General features: G+C 30.1%; 1 protein-coding gene across 1 annotated transcript in view; it reads left to right on the forward strand.

Annotated features, from left to right (window-relative positions):
- The window catches only part of LOC108724094 (DNA helicase MCM8), a 19,838-nt gene extending 3,792 nt beyond the window's left edge, over positions 1-16,046 (forward strand). Inside the window, exons 3-14 of the mRNA XM_018450266.1 lie at positions 832-1,082; positions 4,706-4,810; positions 5,566-5,721; positions 5,793-6,012; positions 6,095-6,258; positions 6,590-6,802; positions 8,923-9,032; positions 12,059-12,275; positions 12,351-12,503; positions 15,521-15,797; positions 15,867-15,902; positions 15,960-16,046. Of these exons, the coding sequence (XP_018305768.1) occupies positions 832-1,082; positions 4,706-4,810; positions 5,566-5,721; positions 5,793-6,012; positions 6,095-6,258; positions 6,590-6,802; positions 8,923-9,032; positions 12,059-12,275; positions 12,351-12,503; positions 15,521-15,797; positions 15,867-15,902; positions 15,960-16,027 (1,970 nt within the window). The 3' untranslated portion in view covers positions 16,028-16,046. The remainder of the gene's footprint in view (positions 1-831; positions 1,083-4,705; positions 4,811-5,565; positions 5,722-5,792; positions 6,013-6,094; positions 6,259-6,589; positions 6,803-8,922; positions 9,033-12,058; positions 12,276-12,350; positions 12,504-15,520; positions 15,798-15,866; positions 15,903-15,959) is intronic.
- The last annotated feature ends 1,427 nt before the right edge of the window (positions 16,047-17,473 follow it).

Here is a 17,473-nt window from a genome sequence, read left to right on the forward strand (position 1 = left end):
AAAATCTTCATTAAAAAGTTTATAAATAAAATAATTAAAATAATAAATTAAATATATTTTTTTCTTTTTTCGTGATTTCCTGCGAAACAAAGCAAAAAGAAGCATATGTCTATAGGACTTTTTTTCTTAGTTTTTTACTCCTCTACACGCTCCCGAAGTTTTGCCATTTAATTTGGAAACACCCTGTATATATATATATATTGGTTTTCAATAATTTTTTACTCAAATACTATCAACTTTACAGAAAAACAGTAAGAGACAAAAATTATTTATTTTCTTCTCATAGAGCTCTAAGAATGTTTTAAGAATTTTTTATCAACTTTTTAGTTCTATATTTTCTTATTGGCAACTACTTTTATTAACATGAAAAAATACGGTATTAAAAAATTTTGGAAAAATTTTCAAAATTTTATAAAAAAAAAATAAACAATTTTTGTCTCTTGTTCTTTTTTTGTACAGTTGATAGTATTTGAATAAAAAATTATTGAAAACTAAAATTCACATAGCGATTTGTAGTAATTAATATTTTGTTAACTGTTGCGAAAATTGTAAAATGGTAGAGGACTTTTCGACTCAGTTTAGTCCGTTCTATTTACGCACGAGCGATTTGTCAAAACTTATCGAACATCCTATATATACATACATGCATGTATATACAAATAGTACATACAGCATGCGCACACGTATACAGACATACTATTATATATATTTTTTATATGTGTATATAAAAATATAGATTTTTATTAGAAAGGATATGTAATAAAAATAATTCTTGTTTGTATTTTTTCTTGCAACTGAACAATAAATGTTACTTTATAAAAATGGTTACAGAGAAATTGATATCCACCAGAGGCTGTGTAATAAGAGTTAGCAGAGTAAGATATCTTGCACGATGGATAGTATTTGCCTGTTCCAAATGTCACTTGCAAAAGTTAGTCAAACAGCGGCAAGAAATGTATACATTGCCAAAAAAATGTGATATGTGTGGTATATCAAAATTTTATCCAATTTTAGATTCATCTTATACAAAAACTGTTTTATGTCAAATAATTAGAATTCAAGAACCGTTAAATGATGAACAGGTAATTCAGCATTATACAAGTATACAAAATAAATTTAAATGTTAAAATTAATAATTAAATATTAATAATTTTTAAAAATAATTAAAATTAATTTTTATCTTTTATAATAATAGTAAGAGTATATCAATAGTATGTATTTGTATGTTTTGGTTTAAACCAAAGACATATAGAATGGACTGTGCCATCCGTTTCCAAATAGTATCCCGGGATAAAATGAAGATTTCACACTACTACTATATAAGATTTCACTGTATATATATATATGTAGATCTTATTAGATCTAAAAAGAGATCTTAAGAGATCTTCATTTTGATCTGATCAAAGTAGATCGATGTAGATATACTTTGATCTATTTATATCCTAATATATAAACATTTATCTCATTAGATATAATATATTTTTAGCTTTAAAATGCGTGGTTGAAAACCTCTGAGATTTTTTTTCGTCAAGATACTTAACTTTTCGTAAAATGCGACAAAATTGCAATTGTGCCTTACTGCCTTATACCTTTGGCCAAGATTGTAGATCTATTTTTGATATTATTATATCTCTATAGATCTCTGTAGATATGTATGTCAATTTTTATCAGATTACACTTGTACATATATATCTATCTTCTTTGATATTATTATATCTGTAGATCTAATATTTATTACATTTAGTTTCATTGTATAAAGTTAAATATTCATATATATTAATATATTCTCGTAGATCTACAATATGCTTTCTTTATATTCAATATATGTATTTTATTTATATCGCAGATTATCTATTTAGATCTTAATGTATATAACATCAATCATGTGAAGCCAAGCTAGATTTCTGAAGATCTGATTATACAAAAACTAAATCTCATAAGATACAATTTGATCTTATTTGATTTAATTTGATCCACACATATATAATGAAATTTTTTTCATTTTTTCCTGGGATGGATCAAATATAATCAATAAAAATGAGAGAGGAATGTGAAGACGGTATCTCCCTCTCATTCTCTCTCCTTTAACATCGTTTAATAGAAAGAAATAGATTGGCTATTGATTTTTCGTTTAACTAATCTATTTATCTCTCTCTAAATATAGATAAATAGATAAGCATAAATGATATTATACAGGGTGTCCCATTTCAATGTCAGGTTGTCCCATTTCAATCCCACCCAAATAACTCTTTTTTATTTTTGATCTTAGAAAAAAATGTTTCAGACAAAGGTATATAGCTTTGAGGGGGTGCTTTGTTTTCAAAATACAGGGTGTCACAGTTGAGAAAAGAAATATAAAAATTTCGAAAATCTAAAAAACGCTTAGAAATATTTCAATCAAATTTAATGTTCTTACTAGTACATGTGGTATCAAGAATCATTTTCCAGTACCAATGAAACATTTTTATATCCGCTAGAGGCGTTTGTATGGATAATAAAAGCGCTTAAAACTTTAGAACATATGTTCATAGGATCTTTTCTCTTCATAAAATAGATCAAGAAATATTCCCTTAAATTTTTTTACACTTATCTAAGAATCATTTTCTATATTTTAATATGTTATAGTAGTCACACTTAATACATTTTTTGTAATCTTAGAAAGATTGGGTGTATAAAAAGTATCGAGACGGCGAAATATCTCGAGAACTAAGCATTTTAGGAAAAAGTGTTTCAGATAAAAGTTGTAGAGTTTCAAAAGATTTATTTACTAGCGCAATGAGTTTGACCTTGAGTGACGTCGCCAAAGCCAGGTCACAGTACAGGTAAAAACAGTAGTTTCAACCAAAAACGGTGATCATCGTTCTGCGCACAGCGCAATTAACAACGGTGCACCAATCAGTTTTTCTATTCCCTAAGATTCTTCGCTCTTATAGGTACTCATACACAATTTTCATCATGGCGGTCGTTTGCGTCAGATCAAAGGTGCCGACACAGAGTGAAAGTACTGTTTTTATTTATACTGTGGCCAGGTCAAGGTCACGTCAATTTTTTAAAATGGGACCCCCTATTTTTCATTGCATATTCTTGTAGCTTACCTCGAGAGCTTTTCAAAACAATACAATAAAATATTTTTTCATTAAGTATTTTTCGAGTTATAAGGCTTGAAAGTTACAATACAGCCGGCATTAACATTACGCAAGTTGTCCGACCAACGGCTAAAATCTCTTGAACGTTGTTCAGGATCATGTTCTGGATAACATTTGTCAAGATCAAGGCCATTGGAGGTTGTACCTCTTATTTTCATTTTTACGTAAAAATGAATGATAAATCTTCAGATTAGGGGACCCCTCCCCAATGACCTTTACATATGTTGTCACGACCTCGAGTGACCTCCAACAAGTTTTAGTTATTTGTTAAAAAGTTATTAACATAAAAAGTTCACCAATAAAACCTAACTTTTGTGTTCCGATGAAATTCCCTGCTTTAACAACGCAAAATATTTTATTATATTATTTCTTATATAGTTTTTGTGTTTTTACATATTTTACATATTTCAGAGCACAGTTGTGTCAAAAAAAAGCCTAACTTTTGGACACAATTGCGCTCCCATGAAACAAATTTCCTGCTTTAACAGCGCAAAATATTTTCTTATATAATTTCCTATATAATTTTTGTATCTTTAACAAAGAATTTGTGTCTTTAAAACAGAGAATTTGTTTTTTTAAAAACAGAGAATTTATGTTTTGAAAGAAAAAAAGTGTGGTTTTAAAGCGAAGAATTTGTGTTTTTAAAGCAGAAAATGTTTGAGTAAACATATATAAAGTCTTAAAAAATAAAATAAGATTTGAATAATAATGTTATTCGTTAAAAAATTATTAACAAAAGAAGTTTAAAAGAGTAACTTTTCTTAGCAGATGGATCTTAGCAAGTGGGATGAATCTTGTTTCTGTTTTATATAGTAAAAAAGAGACAATATTTAAAAAATTTTTCTTGTTAATAACTTTTTAACGAATAAAAAGCGTGAGCGACAGCTAACTTGTTGGAGGTCACTCGGGGTCATGACCTTGACAACATATGTCAAGGTCAAGGTCATTGGGGGGATCCCCTAATCTGAAGATTTATCATTCATTTTTATGTAAAAATGAAAATAAGAGATACAACCTTCAATGGCCTTGATCTTGACAAATGTTATCCAGAACATGATCCTGAACAACGTTCAAGAGATTTTAGCCGTCGGTCGGACATCTTGTGTAATGCTAAATACCGGCTGTATTGTAACTTTTGAGCCTTATAACTCGAAAAATACTTAATGACAAAATATTTTATTGTAGTGTTTTGAAAAGCTTTCAAGGTGAGCTATAAGAATATGTAATGAAAAATAGGGGGTTCCATTTAAAATAATCGACGTGATCTTGACTTGGGGAGCGACGCCACCCAACGTTAAACTCATTGTAAGCCAGTAAATAGGTCTTTTGAAATAACGTTACAAAACTACTACCCTACAACTTTTATCTAAAACATTTTTTCCTAAAATATTTAGTTTTCGAGATATTTCGCCGTCCTGATACTTTTTATATATCCTGTATATATTTTAAATACATTGTACTATTTTGTATATAAACGAAATGTCCAATTATTTTTATATAAAATATTTATAAAATTGTATATACATATAATATTAATATGTAACAACATCATCTTGCAGGAGAATAAAAGTAAAGTACCTAAAGTACTTGATGTAGAACTTTTAGATGATTTAGTCAATATCTGTATGCCTGGTGATGATATAACACTTACAGGCATAATCAAGGTATTTCTAAAAAAATTATTATAAAAATAATATCTTGTATTTTAAATTAAAAAATTCTTCTCTTCTGTATATTTGTATTATATAAGTAAAATTAACTATAATAATAACATACATCTATTAATAAAAAAAACGAATTTATTTATATATTTAAATATATCTATTTACAAGGTTGTCACAGACCGGGAAAATCGGGAAAAGTCAGAAAAATTAAAATTGGTCATGGAAAATCAGGAAAAATCAGGGGAAAATATAGAAAAATCGAGAATTTCGAAATTTGCTCAAAATTCCCTTAAATTGCTCCTATTCCAAATAATTGTTATAATTTTTTAAATATTATATCTGATGTTTTTATAGTCAAATACGTTCAAAACTCGCGCATTTTAAACGATTTTAATAAAATATAATTAAAATTTATATTTTATTTAATATTTTTATTTGATCGCCCTTTTTTATAACTGCATTCTTTTTTCCAATACTAATTAATTTTTTGTTGGCTTGAATTTACACTCAAAATTTTATTATGCTACTAAGCTTCTTTTGCGTTGTTTTTAATATAGACTAGCTTTTCTACAATTCTTGATTCGATGAATGTTAAAATTTACATATTTTATATTGGTCATGAAAAATTTTCCATTTTCATCTGGAAAACCTGGAAGTCAGGAAATTTTAAAATTCATTTTCTGTGGCAACTCTGTATTTAATACACTAAAACAAAGAGAAAGAAGAAACATTATTTGTATAACGTATTACGTTAGGTTTTAGGAGTCGATGATGGTACAAATAAAGTACAAGTTGGAACTCCATTTTCGTTATACATGAAAGCGATAACGGTTGTTAATAACAAGCATAGGTATCAAAATAAAAGTTCTATGAGCACTGAAATTTCTTTAAAAAATTATTTAGCTATACAGGTACTTTTTTCTGTTAAATATAAAATGAAGCTAATTTTACATTCTGACAATTTGTTTTTTCTTATATACAGGACATATATAAAAAACCAAATCTTTTTGCATTATTAGTACATTCGTTATGTCCTAATATATACGGCCATGAGATAGTTAAAGCTGGATTAATATTGAGTTTATTTGGAGGTAATGCAAAACAAACGCAATTACGAGATGATATACATATTCTATTAGTCGGAGATCCTGGTCTTGGCAAATCACAAATGTTACAAGCTTGTGCTCGAATATCTGCAAAAGGTATACATGAGAAAACTAATAGTTTTCTAAGCTTCTTTATGTATATAAGTATTTTATATGGAAATATAAATATTGTTAAAAGGTGTATACATCTGTGGCAATTCAAGTACATCCTCTGGATTGACAGTAACTCTTACAAAAGAAACGGGATCAAATGATTTTGCTTTAGAACCTGGTGCTTTAGTTTTAGCAGATCAAGGTTGCTGCTGCATTGATGAATTCGATAAAATGTGCTCTCAGCATCAAGTAAAGTAACATGGATATTGTTTGTAATATAGAAAGCATACTAAAATATGTGCAATAAATGAATGTTATTAATGTAGGAACTGTAATGTCAGCAATTTTAACATTTTTAATAAATCATTTTTTAATTATATTGGTATAATATAAAGCTTTATAAATGACTAAATTATATTCTTGAGGCTTTCACGGGTGTTATCTATGTGACAATCTTGCGTTTCGCGGGTTTTCTCCGTGTTCAGATTCTTGGAATTCAAGAATGGATCTGAACACGGAGAAAACCCGCGAAACGCAAGATTGTCAAATGACTAAATTATTTTTACATGTATTATTCCAGGCATTATTAGAATCAATGGAACAACAAAGCATTACTGTTGCAAAATCAGGTGTGATATGTTCCCTTCCTGCACGGATATCAATTCTGGCAGCGGCTAATCCTATTGGAGGCCAATATGATAAAAGCAAAACAGTAAATGAAAATTTGCATATAAGTCAACCTATTCTCTCACGATTTGATTTAATTTTTTTATTATTAGATAAACCAAATAAGGTAAATATTCGTAAATAAAATATTAGTACAACATATAGAACGGTTTTTAGCAGGATATCCTACTTCAAACAATCTAGTAGAATATCTTAAAAACTGAGCCAAAAGGTAAAAATGTTTTAGACAAAAATTAATGTATGATCTGGGGAAGAATAAATAATGTAAAATTAATTTTTCAAAAAATTTATTTTTAAAAGAGGTATTCTTTTGCTGAAGACTGTTTTTAAGACAAATTAAAAAAATTTTTTCAAAGAAACTGCACAACTAATTAACTAAAATTTATATCTATCTACTATAAAAGTCTATTTACTATAAAAGGTAAAAAAAACTATTTTAGTTAAATTTATAACATTTATTTTATTTAAATAAATAATTTTGGTCGATCCAGTTTGTAATTATAAAACAAATTTAGTCATCCTTTTAAGAGCGCTATGTTAACTATCGACACGATTCCAAATTTTCCATTGCTCTGAAACAAAAAAATAAAAAAGTTTCTTAAAATATAGATTCAATTCGCCTATAGTAAAATAAAATTAGTAAAGTCAAATTTGAAAAAGAACTTTATAAAAATGATTTTTTTTAACTTTTAAGGGGATCCTAAAGACAATTAGTCATGTAAGTAGGACTTACATACAGGCGATTTACGTCATTGACATATCACTACATACTACTACACCAATATCTCAAACACACATTCGTATAACGAAAACATTTTTTAATTGGATGTCTAAGTTTAATTCTAAGAACTCCATGTTGTTTCTTCGTGCAAACTACTAGTATGAATATAGTCTATGGACTACTATTTCGTAAGTACAGATTGTACAGCTTTTATATTAAGCAAATGTTTTCACGACGTGACATCTCTAGAGCACCATGTTGGACTAAGAAATGATAAAGATCTCAATTTCGAAATTTACTGTTGTTCTCGGCATAAACTCCACTTCACAAACACGTATTAACGTGTATACTTTAATCCTGGAAAGGGAGAATCTATAAAAGAGGAAAAAAGTAATTGTTACATAAAAATTATATAGTTTAGTCGATAATACAGATGACTTTAGTATCCCCTTAATGTTATAAAAAGATAAATATGTAACTTTAAGGTAGGGGCAAAAACTACATGTATACTGCGTATTGTAGTAAAATTTCATGTCATTCGGTTCAATAGTTCTTGTAATCGTGTCAATAAGTTAAGAAAATCACAAGAAGGATGTAAAAGCCAATATGAGCCAAACACAAGTTGATCGTATATGTAAAAAATCTATATATTTGAAGTGAAACAAATTGTAGAGGTTTTGATCCTTCGTATTGGATCATCCTCAGTGTAGAATTAACAAAATTTATCTGGAATAATTAGCCAATTACAGCAGAATATAATATACAGTCGCTATTATTATTTAATCGTCAAATGCTAAAATTTTAAATGTCGTCTGTCGTTAACTGAGTACTCAAACCAGTACATTTAAGATTATCTATAATATTAAATACAACAAACTAAATTTTATAATAATCAAATTATCATTAAAATATTTGGATAGAAACTTATGTTACAAGCATGTTAATGATGATACAATTATTGCGACGTGCTTATATTAAGACGTTATGAAAGCGTGTGAGAAGTCAAATAAAAATTGTTATTAATAGGATAAAAAAATATAATAAATAAATATAAAACAGAATATAAACAATAAAATAAGAGACATTAAGAATAAAACATGGAAATTTCAATCGTTCTTAAATAACTCATGATATAAAAAATTCAACACATATATTATTATATTATATATATCAGTATTCTCCTGTAATTTTAGCTGGCCATGGTGCGACTCGGTGATGGTATTTCGGATCACGCGCTTTTATATTTAAACCACTTCTGCTCCGTTAATTCTTTGTATTCTTAAAACTTCACAGAAAATATTCTTAAATACATATGTATATTTCGAGAAAATGAAATAATTTTATTAAGAGAATCCCCTTCTAAGGTCATTGCCATTTTTTAAATAAAATTATATAAAACATTTTTGTTTATCGGGCTCAATTTTTAAGATATTTGGCTAGACTATTTAAAATAGGACTCTTTGTATAATAATTATTATAATTATTTTTTTCTTCATATGTAATAGCATTTTGATAATCTATTATGTAAACATATCATGACCGTTCATACCAATTCACATACAAATTCCAATGAAGAAGTTACGAAATTATTTTTCCACAATGAATGTGCTTTGAGGTAAGAGATAATGATATTAATTTTGTACATTATACAGCCCAAAATTTAGATGTTACAGTATTTTTTTCAAAACCATTAAAGACGGCGAAATAATGTTTATGAAACTTCTCTAGTTGAGATATTAAAAAATTTTTAAATGACAACGAGATGGGGAGGGGGGGGGGGACTATTTCTAGTCTTCCAAAAAGGAGTAAGAAAGGGATATTCCATTTTTTTTTATAAAATAGGTTGTTTTATTAACAGCAATAATTGTCAAATTTCGTTATTAATAATTTTCTTCATAAATTCAATTAATTTAACTTGTCTTATTAGGAGAAATAGGAAAAGCAAAATGGAAAAAGAAATGTTTTAAATAGATGTTGTCATATTAAGTAAAATCTATCAATGAAATGCACAAATTTACATATTGTTCCATTTAAAAAATGGAGTATCGCCATATAACAAATAACACTTTATGTAAGACATCTTTTATATATGTATATTATATATGTTTATTGATTTAAAAAATAACATTAGTTATATGTAAGGCTCTGAATAGTCGTTGCGGCAATTATATCGAGACGTCATGAGTCAAAAATAACACATGTTGAAGTTTCTTGCACGTCAAGTAAAGAGAATTTGAGTAAAACGAAACAACAAGATTTAACTCTCGGACAGCGGATGTCGTGATATTCGCACGCACAGCGAACGCAGGGTCAAAAGTAACCCAAGAATGAAATTGTTTTAAAACGTTTGAAAAGCAGTTTTTTTAATTATAATATGTATAAAATATGTAGAAGGAGAAAGAAAAACATATTTATCATAGAAACAAATATCCATTTATTCATTTTCTTCACAGCTGAAAAAAGTAAACAATTCTAACTCGCGGGTCACACAAGACCCTGCGTCCGCCAGCGGAAGGTACTTATAAAAATTAAAAATGAAAAACAGCTCTTTACACCCTCCCCCCTCCCGACAGTATATAGTCGTAAAGAACATGTGAAGTGCATTTACCAGTGTTTACTCAATGCGCATACGTAGTCTATTTTCCTGTACCTATATCTATATTTCCACCAATGTAGAATAATTTTAATCTCGGTCCAATTTACTCTTCATCTTTTTCTCATTTTTAAAAAGATCAAATTTAGAAAAAGATGAAAAGTAAGTAAAAATGAGATTAAAATTAATTTGCATTGGTGGAAACAGGCATTAACGTGTCTTATAACTGTTTACTAACTGTCAAGAAGGGGAGAGATAAGGATAGCTTTGGCACATTTTTACAAGTATTTTAAGTGATCTCATTATTTTGTTCAGACACTTTTTATTTAGAAATGGCATGCAGGAAACTTTAACGTTATTTTTAATTTTAAGTGTTATTTTTGGTTTTATGATAACACATAGTCACTGTGGTGACTACTCAGAAGTCTTAATTAAAGTTGTAATGTGACACAACGAATTGGAAATAAAGGCCCTAAACGGTCAAATTGGATCTTTAGTACTGAAATAATTTTGTGTGAATTTATATGCTATACATATATCCAATTTCTCAAACTGCGCACCGAATTTATTTTTAGTCTTAAAACGCAATTCTAACAGTACTAGAGTAGTAATATCACAATTAATTAAATTGACAAGCAATTTAATTATATTGATGCTCATAAGGCATTTTAGATTGATCTTAATATTTTAATACTGGTAAGCATCCTAAAGAGGATGAGAGAGTTTTGGAGAAAATTGCTAAAAAGACGAAACGTAGTTTTCATTTTTATATTTATTTATTACTTATTCATTTACACTTATTTATTCACATTGTCACAATCAGCACACAATATTTAAAAAATATTTTTTAAATATTTTTACATTAAATAAATATTAAAAAAATATTTTTTTTAATATTTTTAATATGTAAAAACATTAAATAAATGTTTAAAAACTATTTTTTAAGTATATTGCGTACTAATTGAGTACTTGCTCAATGCAGATATTGTTCAAAATGTTGGCCTCTTGCAACAATGCATACAGATGCATTGCATCATGTACGAACAGCTCGTGTTGCAGCCAAACACTTGATCCGGTCAACGTAATGACTCACCGATCCAGCACTCTTCTGTCTGGAAGTCAGCGCGCATATTCTTATCTATTTCGCATTGTCTCTGAAGCATTATCGCTAAAATCGTACACAAAAACAATAATATTCTTCTTTGAAAATAATAATATTTCGAAAATTACGTTTAGTCTTTTTTGCGATTTTCTCTAAAACGAAGCAAAAACGAGCATACCTCTAAAGGACTTTTTTTTAGTTTATCGATTTCCTACACGCTCCCGAAGTTTGGCGAATTGAATTCAGGACGCCTTATGTATAAGTTATTATGAAGAATATTATAAAGCCTCGGTGGTCTAAAGGCTTAGGACGCTTGTAAGGAATGCAAAACGATCCGGGTTTGATGCCCAGCTGAAGTAATATTTTTCACAATAAAATTATTTACAGATTTTATAGGATGATTATCAGCATCAGAATATTAAGATTAATCTAAGATGCCTTATGAACATTAATGTAATTAAATTGCTCGTCAATTTAATGTGTGATATTATTACTTTAGTTCTATTAAGCCATGTATATACCTAGAACGAACATTGAACAAACAGCGAACACAAAACTTTGTGTTGTTATTTGTTACATAAAAGTTGCACAAGTTTAATTGCTATGTGCAATAAATATTGAATCTGATGGAATGTTAGTATTCGGTGCAATCAAGAAAAAGAATAAACTGTTCGCACAAAATAAACACGAATGTCCGAACATTCGCGTTCGGTGTTTGTTCGCTAGGTGTATACGCGGCTTTAGAATTGCGTTTCAAGACTGAAAATAAATTCGGCACGCAGTTTGAGGAATTGGATACATAATATACAAATTCACATAGAATTATTTTGGCACTAAATTTCTAGCTTGATCGTTTAGGACCTTTATTTCCAATTCCTTAATATTGTTGTAATTATTTTTATTTTAAATAAAATAATGAATTTAATTGCGAAATAAATATTTTCAGAAAAAAGCTGATGTTGCCATTGGCCTCTGAAATTATACCACAGCCTATTCTTCGAACTTATATTTCCTATGCCCGAGAATATGTGAAACCGAAATTATCCATTGAAGCCGCAACAGTATTACAAAATTATTATTTAGAACTTCGAGCGAAAAATGAGCAATTTAATAGCATACCAATATTCAACAGACAATTAGAAGCTATGATTCGATTAACTGAGGTTTAATACTTTATTTTTTTATGTGTCATAAATCAAAATATATCAAATGAGATAATTTATATCATTTTATTATAGGCTAGAGCAAAACTGGAATTACGTATGGAAGCAACTGAATCAGATGCATTGGACGTAATAGATATATTGCGATATGCAATGATAGATACAATAGAAGATGATCGTGATGTAATGCCAAAATTACATTCTCATGGAAAATTGACAAACAGAAAGGTAAATTGTGCTTACGTACGTGTGTGTACGTGTTTTTACATATATAGTAAATTATATTTATATGAAAGATTCAAATGTCTGTAGTACTTTATATTCTTTATTTAATTCTTTCTTACAGCTAAAAACATTCATAAAGATGCTAGAAAAAAAGGTAACTGCAGGTAAAGAACAAATATTTTCAGTGAAAGAATTGGAAGCACTTGCAGTATCTGAAAATATTTTAATGGACAATTTAAGTGTTTTAATTTCAAAATTAAATGAAGAGGGTATTTTATTAAAAATTAGAAAAGATATGTATAAATTTATTCATTACAGTTTGTAATGTAATATAATGTTTATGTATAGTGTAATATAAAAATTTAATATGTGGATATGTAAAACGTGTGATATTAATTATGCAAAATAAATATAAGTTTATTTTTCTAAATCTATAAATTTCTGTTACATAATAATTACACAAATTACATTATGAAAATACTTTATTTTTTATTTTAAATAATAGTGTAAAATTATAAAAGTTGAAAGCTTGTCTAATATAACAAAATTGAATATGTATGATTTTATACATACACATTCAATTACATATAGTCGGGGCCTAATAAAGGTTGCAACATTTTTTTTCGATGGGTTTCGGAATCAGGACTTCAACTGCTGGTACCACCGTTAGTGGCGCCGCCGCTGTATGACACCCGGAAATGTGGAACTAATATTTAATATGACTTAAAATCAACATGGATGTTATTCACAGGATGTTCATGTTCACAGTGAAGCCCAAGACAATGGGAGGGAATAGCGATAGCGATAACATAGTTTCATTTCAACCTATTAGAAACTGTGTATTCCGGTGTATCCGATTTCTGATAGATTGAAATCGTGTTATCGCTATCGCTATTCCCTCGCATTAGCTGCGTTCAGCAGACTCAACAGTTTTGCAACCGTTTTATGATTGTCTGCTGAGATAGGACCATTCTTCTAGATCTAAAAGTATGATCCAATCAGCGCGAAGGAAACTTCTAACAGTTGCAAAACGAACGTTCTGCTGAACGCAGCCATTGTCTTGGGCTTGATTCAGCGATTTGCGATTCAGCGTGATATATATGTACGTATATATACAGGATATCTCTAATCATCCACAATCGGGATGCACTACAAGATCAAGCGTTTTATTTTGAATTTATCGAACGTAATAATTTGTTGATCAAATCATCCACAATCGGGATGCACTACAAGATCAAGCGTTTTATTTTGAATTTATCGAACGTAATAATTTGTTGATCTGCAACATAGTTAATAAATTAAATATTAAATTAATTATTAATTAATCTTGTAGTGCATCCCGATTGCGGATGATTAAAGACACCCTATATATGCCTAATATATATTCCATGACAACCTATATATATAGCAGCCATATTGAATATTAGTTCCGTATTTCCGGGTGTCATACAGTTAGTGGCAGCGCCACTAACGGTGGTAACGCCGAAACAAGAGGGGAGATTGGAGGCCCTGTTCGGAATGCAGCTTGCTCAACGAGCGATTGATTCTTATTCATGGATCGACAAATAAGAACTAATCGCTCGGTGAGTAAGCTGCATTCCAAAACCCATTTTTAAAAAAGTGTTGCAACCTTTTAGATATAAAGTCACTAGATTTCTAAAGTAGTGCAATTGATTTCAGAAAATGTTGCGTCAAAATGACCGAAGTGCACATAGTACACGATTCCAAGCGTGGTGGTTGGGTGGTTCATCTTTTAAACTGAACTTACGTGTCCTTTCATACACTTTCGTACACTAAACTTCTACAACAAATAAACCCATATTAAACTAAAAAAACACTTAAATTAAACATTTGTACATATTCTTTTGTTTATAAATAAACTAATTACAATTAAAAAACATTGATTTTACATACTTGACGGCTTCATTTTCCTAAATAAAGTACGTATATACAAATGCATAAATTCGAAATGGCCGCGTTTTGCGTCAAAATGGATGCGAGTTTGCGGTACTTTATGAATCTAGTGACTAATTAGTCTAGATTTTTAGATCTAATGGAATATGCCAATCAGATGCAAGAGCTCACTGAGCGCTCAGTGAGCGGTTGTAGTGAGGTTGTGTTCCAAAATTCACTGCTGAAAATGTATAATATACGTAACGTAAACTAGATTTTCAGCGCTGGCAGTGACTTTTGGAACACAGCCTGAATGCACCTATTGATGGATTAAACGTAGTTGCTAGGAAACTCGATGTTTATAATAAATTAATAAATATGTTACTCAAGAAGTCGTTTAACTAATACTCTTAAATTCATACAATTTCTAAATTTGACGTATATCAATATCATGTAAGTTGCAAATACACAAATATAGAAAAAAGAAAAAAGAAAAAACCTAATTAGAAGAAAAATTGCCAATATTGAGCGTTATAGAATTTACAAAAGAAAATGCCTTGCGATGGTAAAAACCCAAATTGTGATAGAAGACGTGATTTACTAGCGCAATTAAAATGTTTAATCAGTTCAATGGATAGAAAGTAAGATTGTATTTGACTCCACATAACTAATAATAAGAGAGTGTAATTTATTGAATTTGTATATTGTAGGAAACCATGCGAATGGGACGAGCCATCTCGTTCACCAATAGTATACTGTCCTACAAAATCATCTTTATGTACTCCACCTTACTGTGTGAGTAATGTTAATTTTCATTAGAGAAATGTTTAGCAATATTTTTCATTGGGTGGATCCAGAAAAGCAGAACGCTCAGTGAGCTCTTGTATCTGATTGGCATATTCCATTAGAGCTAAAAATATGGACCAAAGGTACAAGAGCTCACTGAGCGCTCAATGAGTGGTCATGCTTCTGGATGCACTCATTATTTTTTCTTGAAGGATTATGCAGTTCTTGACTTGTATTAATAAAAGTCTAACCTTTAAAATATTATTTTTAATTGTTTATAAAATTACATGTTAAATTTATTCATGAAACATGATATATTGAATGATAAAAAAATATTGCAGGAATCTGTTAAATCATGTAAATTCTTTGATTTTCGAGCAAGCATAATGTACAGATGCGAATGCATCAAAAGGAATGGTTTACAAGATAGATGCATGATGTGGAATTGCATGGGTAGACCAGAGTGCATGACGAAATTATATCCAATTTGCGAACCTGGTTACACTGCATTGTTGAAGTTGACAGATTTGGATGACATGGACATTGCCCTTAGAAAATTCTACTGTGCGGATCAAGCTAGGGAGACAGCTTTAGCTGCGTATTGTAGATTAGCTTGTGACAAAGCTCGTCAAAGAGAAATTCTGTTGTGTAATAAAAATGATAGTGAGAATGTTAAAGCTCTTTGTGCTTCTGCAATGTCCAATACAAGAAGCTTATTAAATATCAGAAATAATTCAGACAGCAATGATAAGCTACCATTCCTCAATGATTTCTCCTCTTCATATCAATTTTGTGTACCATCACCATATGTAAAATCTTGCGATATATGTTGTACATCTTACAATTAGAAAAATCATCTCTTCCATGCAATGCATTCTCTATTAATGTATTTATATACCTACTTAACTTGCTTATTTTGTATATTTTATTGGGTGCATTCAGGTGCATTCAGAACGACAATAGGCCTGTTCTTTTTGGCTGAACTTTTGCACCAGTTCATCTTTCTTCCTCTTCTTTCCTCTTGGAGAGAAAAGTAAGAAAGATGAAATGCAAAAGTTCAGCCAAAAAGAACAGACCTAAAGCTGATTCTATAATGAATCGATAGTCGGTAGTCCTAAGTCTTATCGGTGAATCGGTGGAGTTGCCACAGTCAACTTGTACGACTAAGACTACCGATTTTCTTAAAACTGACCAAATTCGATTTTATTCCTTCCCATTAATCGAGCTAGACGACTCGCTGTATAATTAACAACTAGTAGATATAAAAAATCATAGTCACCTATTTAGGTTAATGGCCGCAGCACAGACTCTTGCGCATAACGCATAATGCATAGTGCATAAGGGAATCGACCAATCGAAATTCTTCTTTTCCATGGAATGGAAGGAAAGGAAAGATTCTGATTAGTTGATTCGCTTATGCACTATGCGTTATGCAAGAGTCTGTGTTGCGGCCTTAAAATTGGTTAAGACTTTAAGGGTTGCGTTCCGTTTCATGCATGATGCGCATGATGTATCTTTTATCTTTGTTAGTCACCGATTGTTAAACAAGGATAAATGGTACATAAAGCTGGTTCTACATTAGTCGCATCGCAGCGTCGCAAGCGTTGCGGTCCAATCAACATCAAGCTAACTCGACTGATTGGATCATAACGCTTGCGACATTGCGATACAACTAATGTAGGAACCAGTTTTATGCACATCATGCGTGAAACGGAATGCAGTCAAGATTTCCGACTACCGACTCATTGTAGAATCAGCTTTATGGGTGCATCCAAAAACACCGCTCACTAAGCGCTCAGTGAGCTCTTGCATCTGGGGATCGATTCTGTATCTTGAAACGAGGTGAAAATTACAAAAGTGAGCAAATTTACTAGAATACTGATAATTTCATTGGTTAACACCTATTAAATTTGCTCACTTTTGTCATTTTCACCTTGTTTGAAGAATCGACCCCCTGATTGGCATATTCCATTAGATCTAAAAATATAGACCAAACGGGTACAAGAGCTCACTGTGTGCTCATTGAGTGGTCGTGCTTCTGGATGCATCTAATCATTCATTGAGCGCTCAGTGAGCTCTTGTACTAATTTGGTCTATATTTTTAGATCTAATAGAATATACCAATCAGACGCAAGAGTTCACTGAGCGATCAGTACTTCTGGATGCACCTATTTGATTGGCATATTCCTTTAGATCCTTAAATGTAGACCAATCAAATCAAAGAACTTTCTGAGTGCTCAGTGGATGCATTCAGTACCACGACCGCTCACTAGTGCTGGATTTACACTGCATCC

Source organism: Mycetomoellerius zeteki, unplaced genomic scaffold (assembly GCF_001594055.1).
Source record: "Mycetomoellerius zeteki isolate Tzet28-1 unplaced genomic scaffold, Tzet1.0 scaffold274, whole genome shotgun sequence".
NCBI lineage: Eukaryota > Metazoa > Arthropoda > Insecta > Hymenoptera > Formicidae > Mycetomoellerius > Mycetomoellerius zeteki.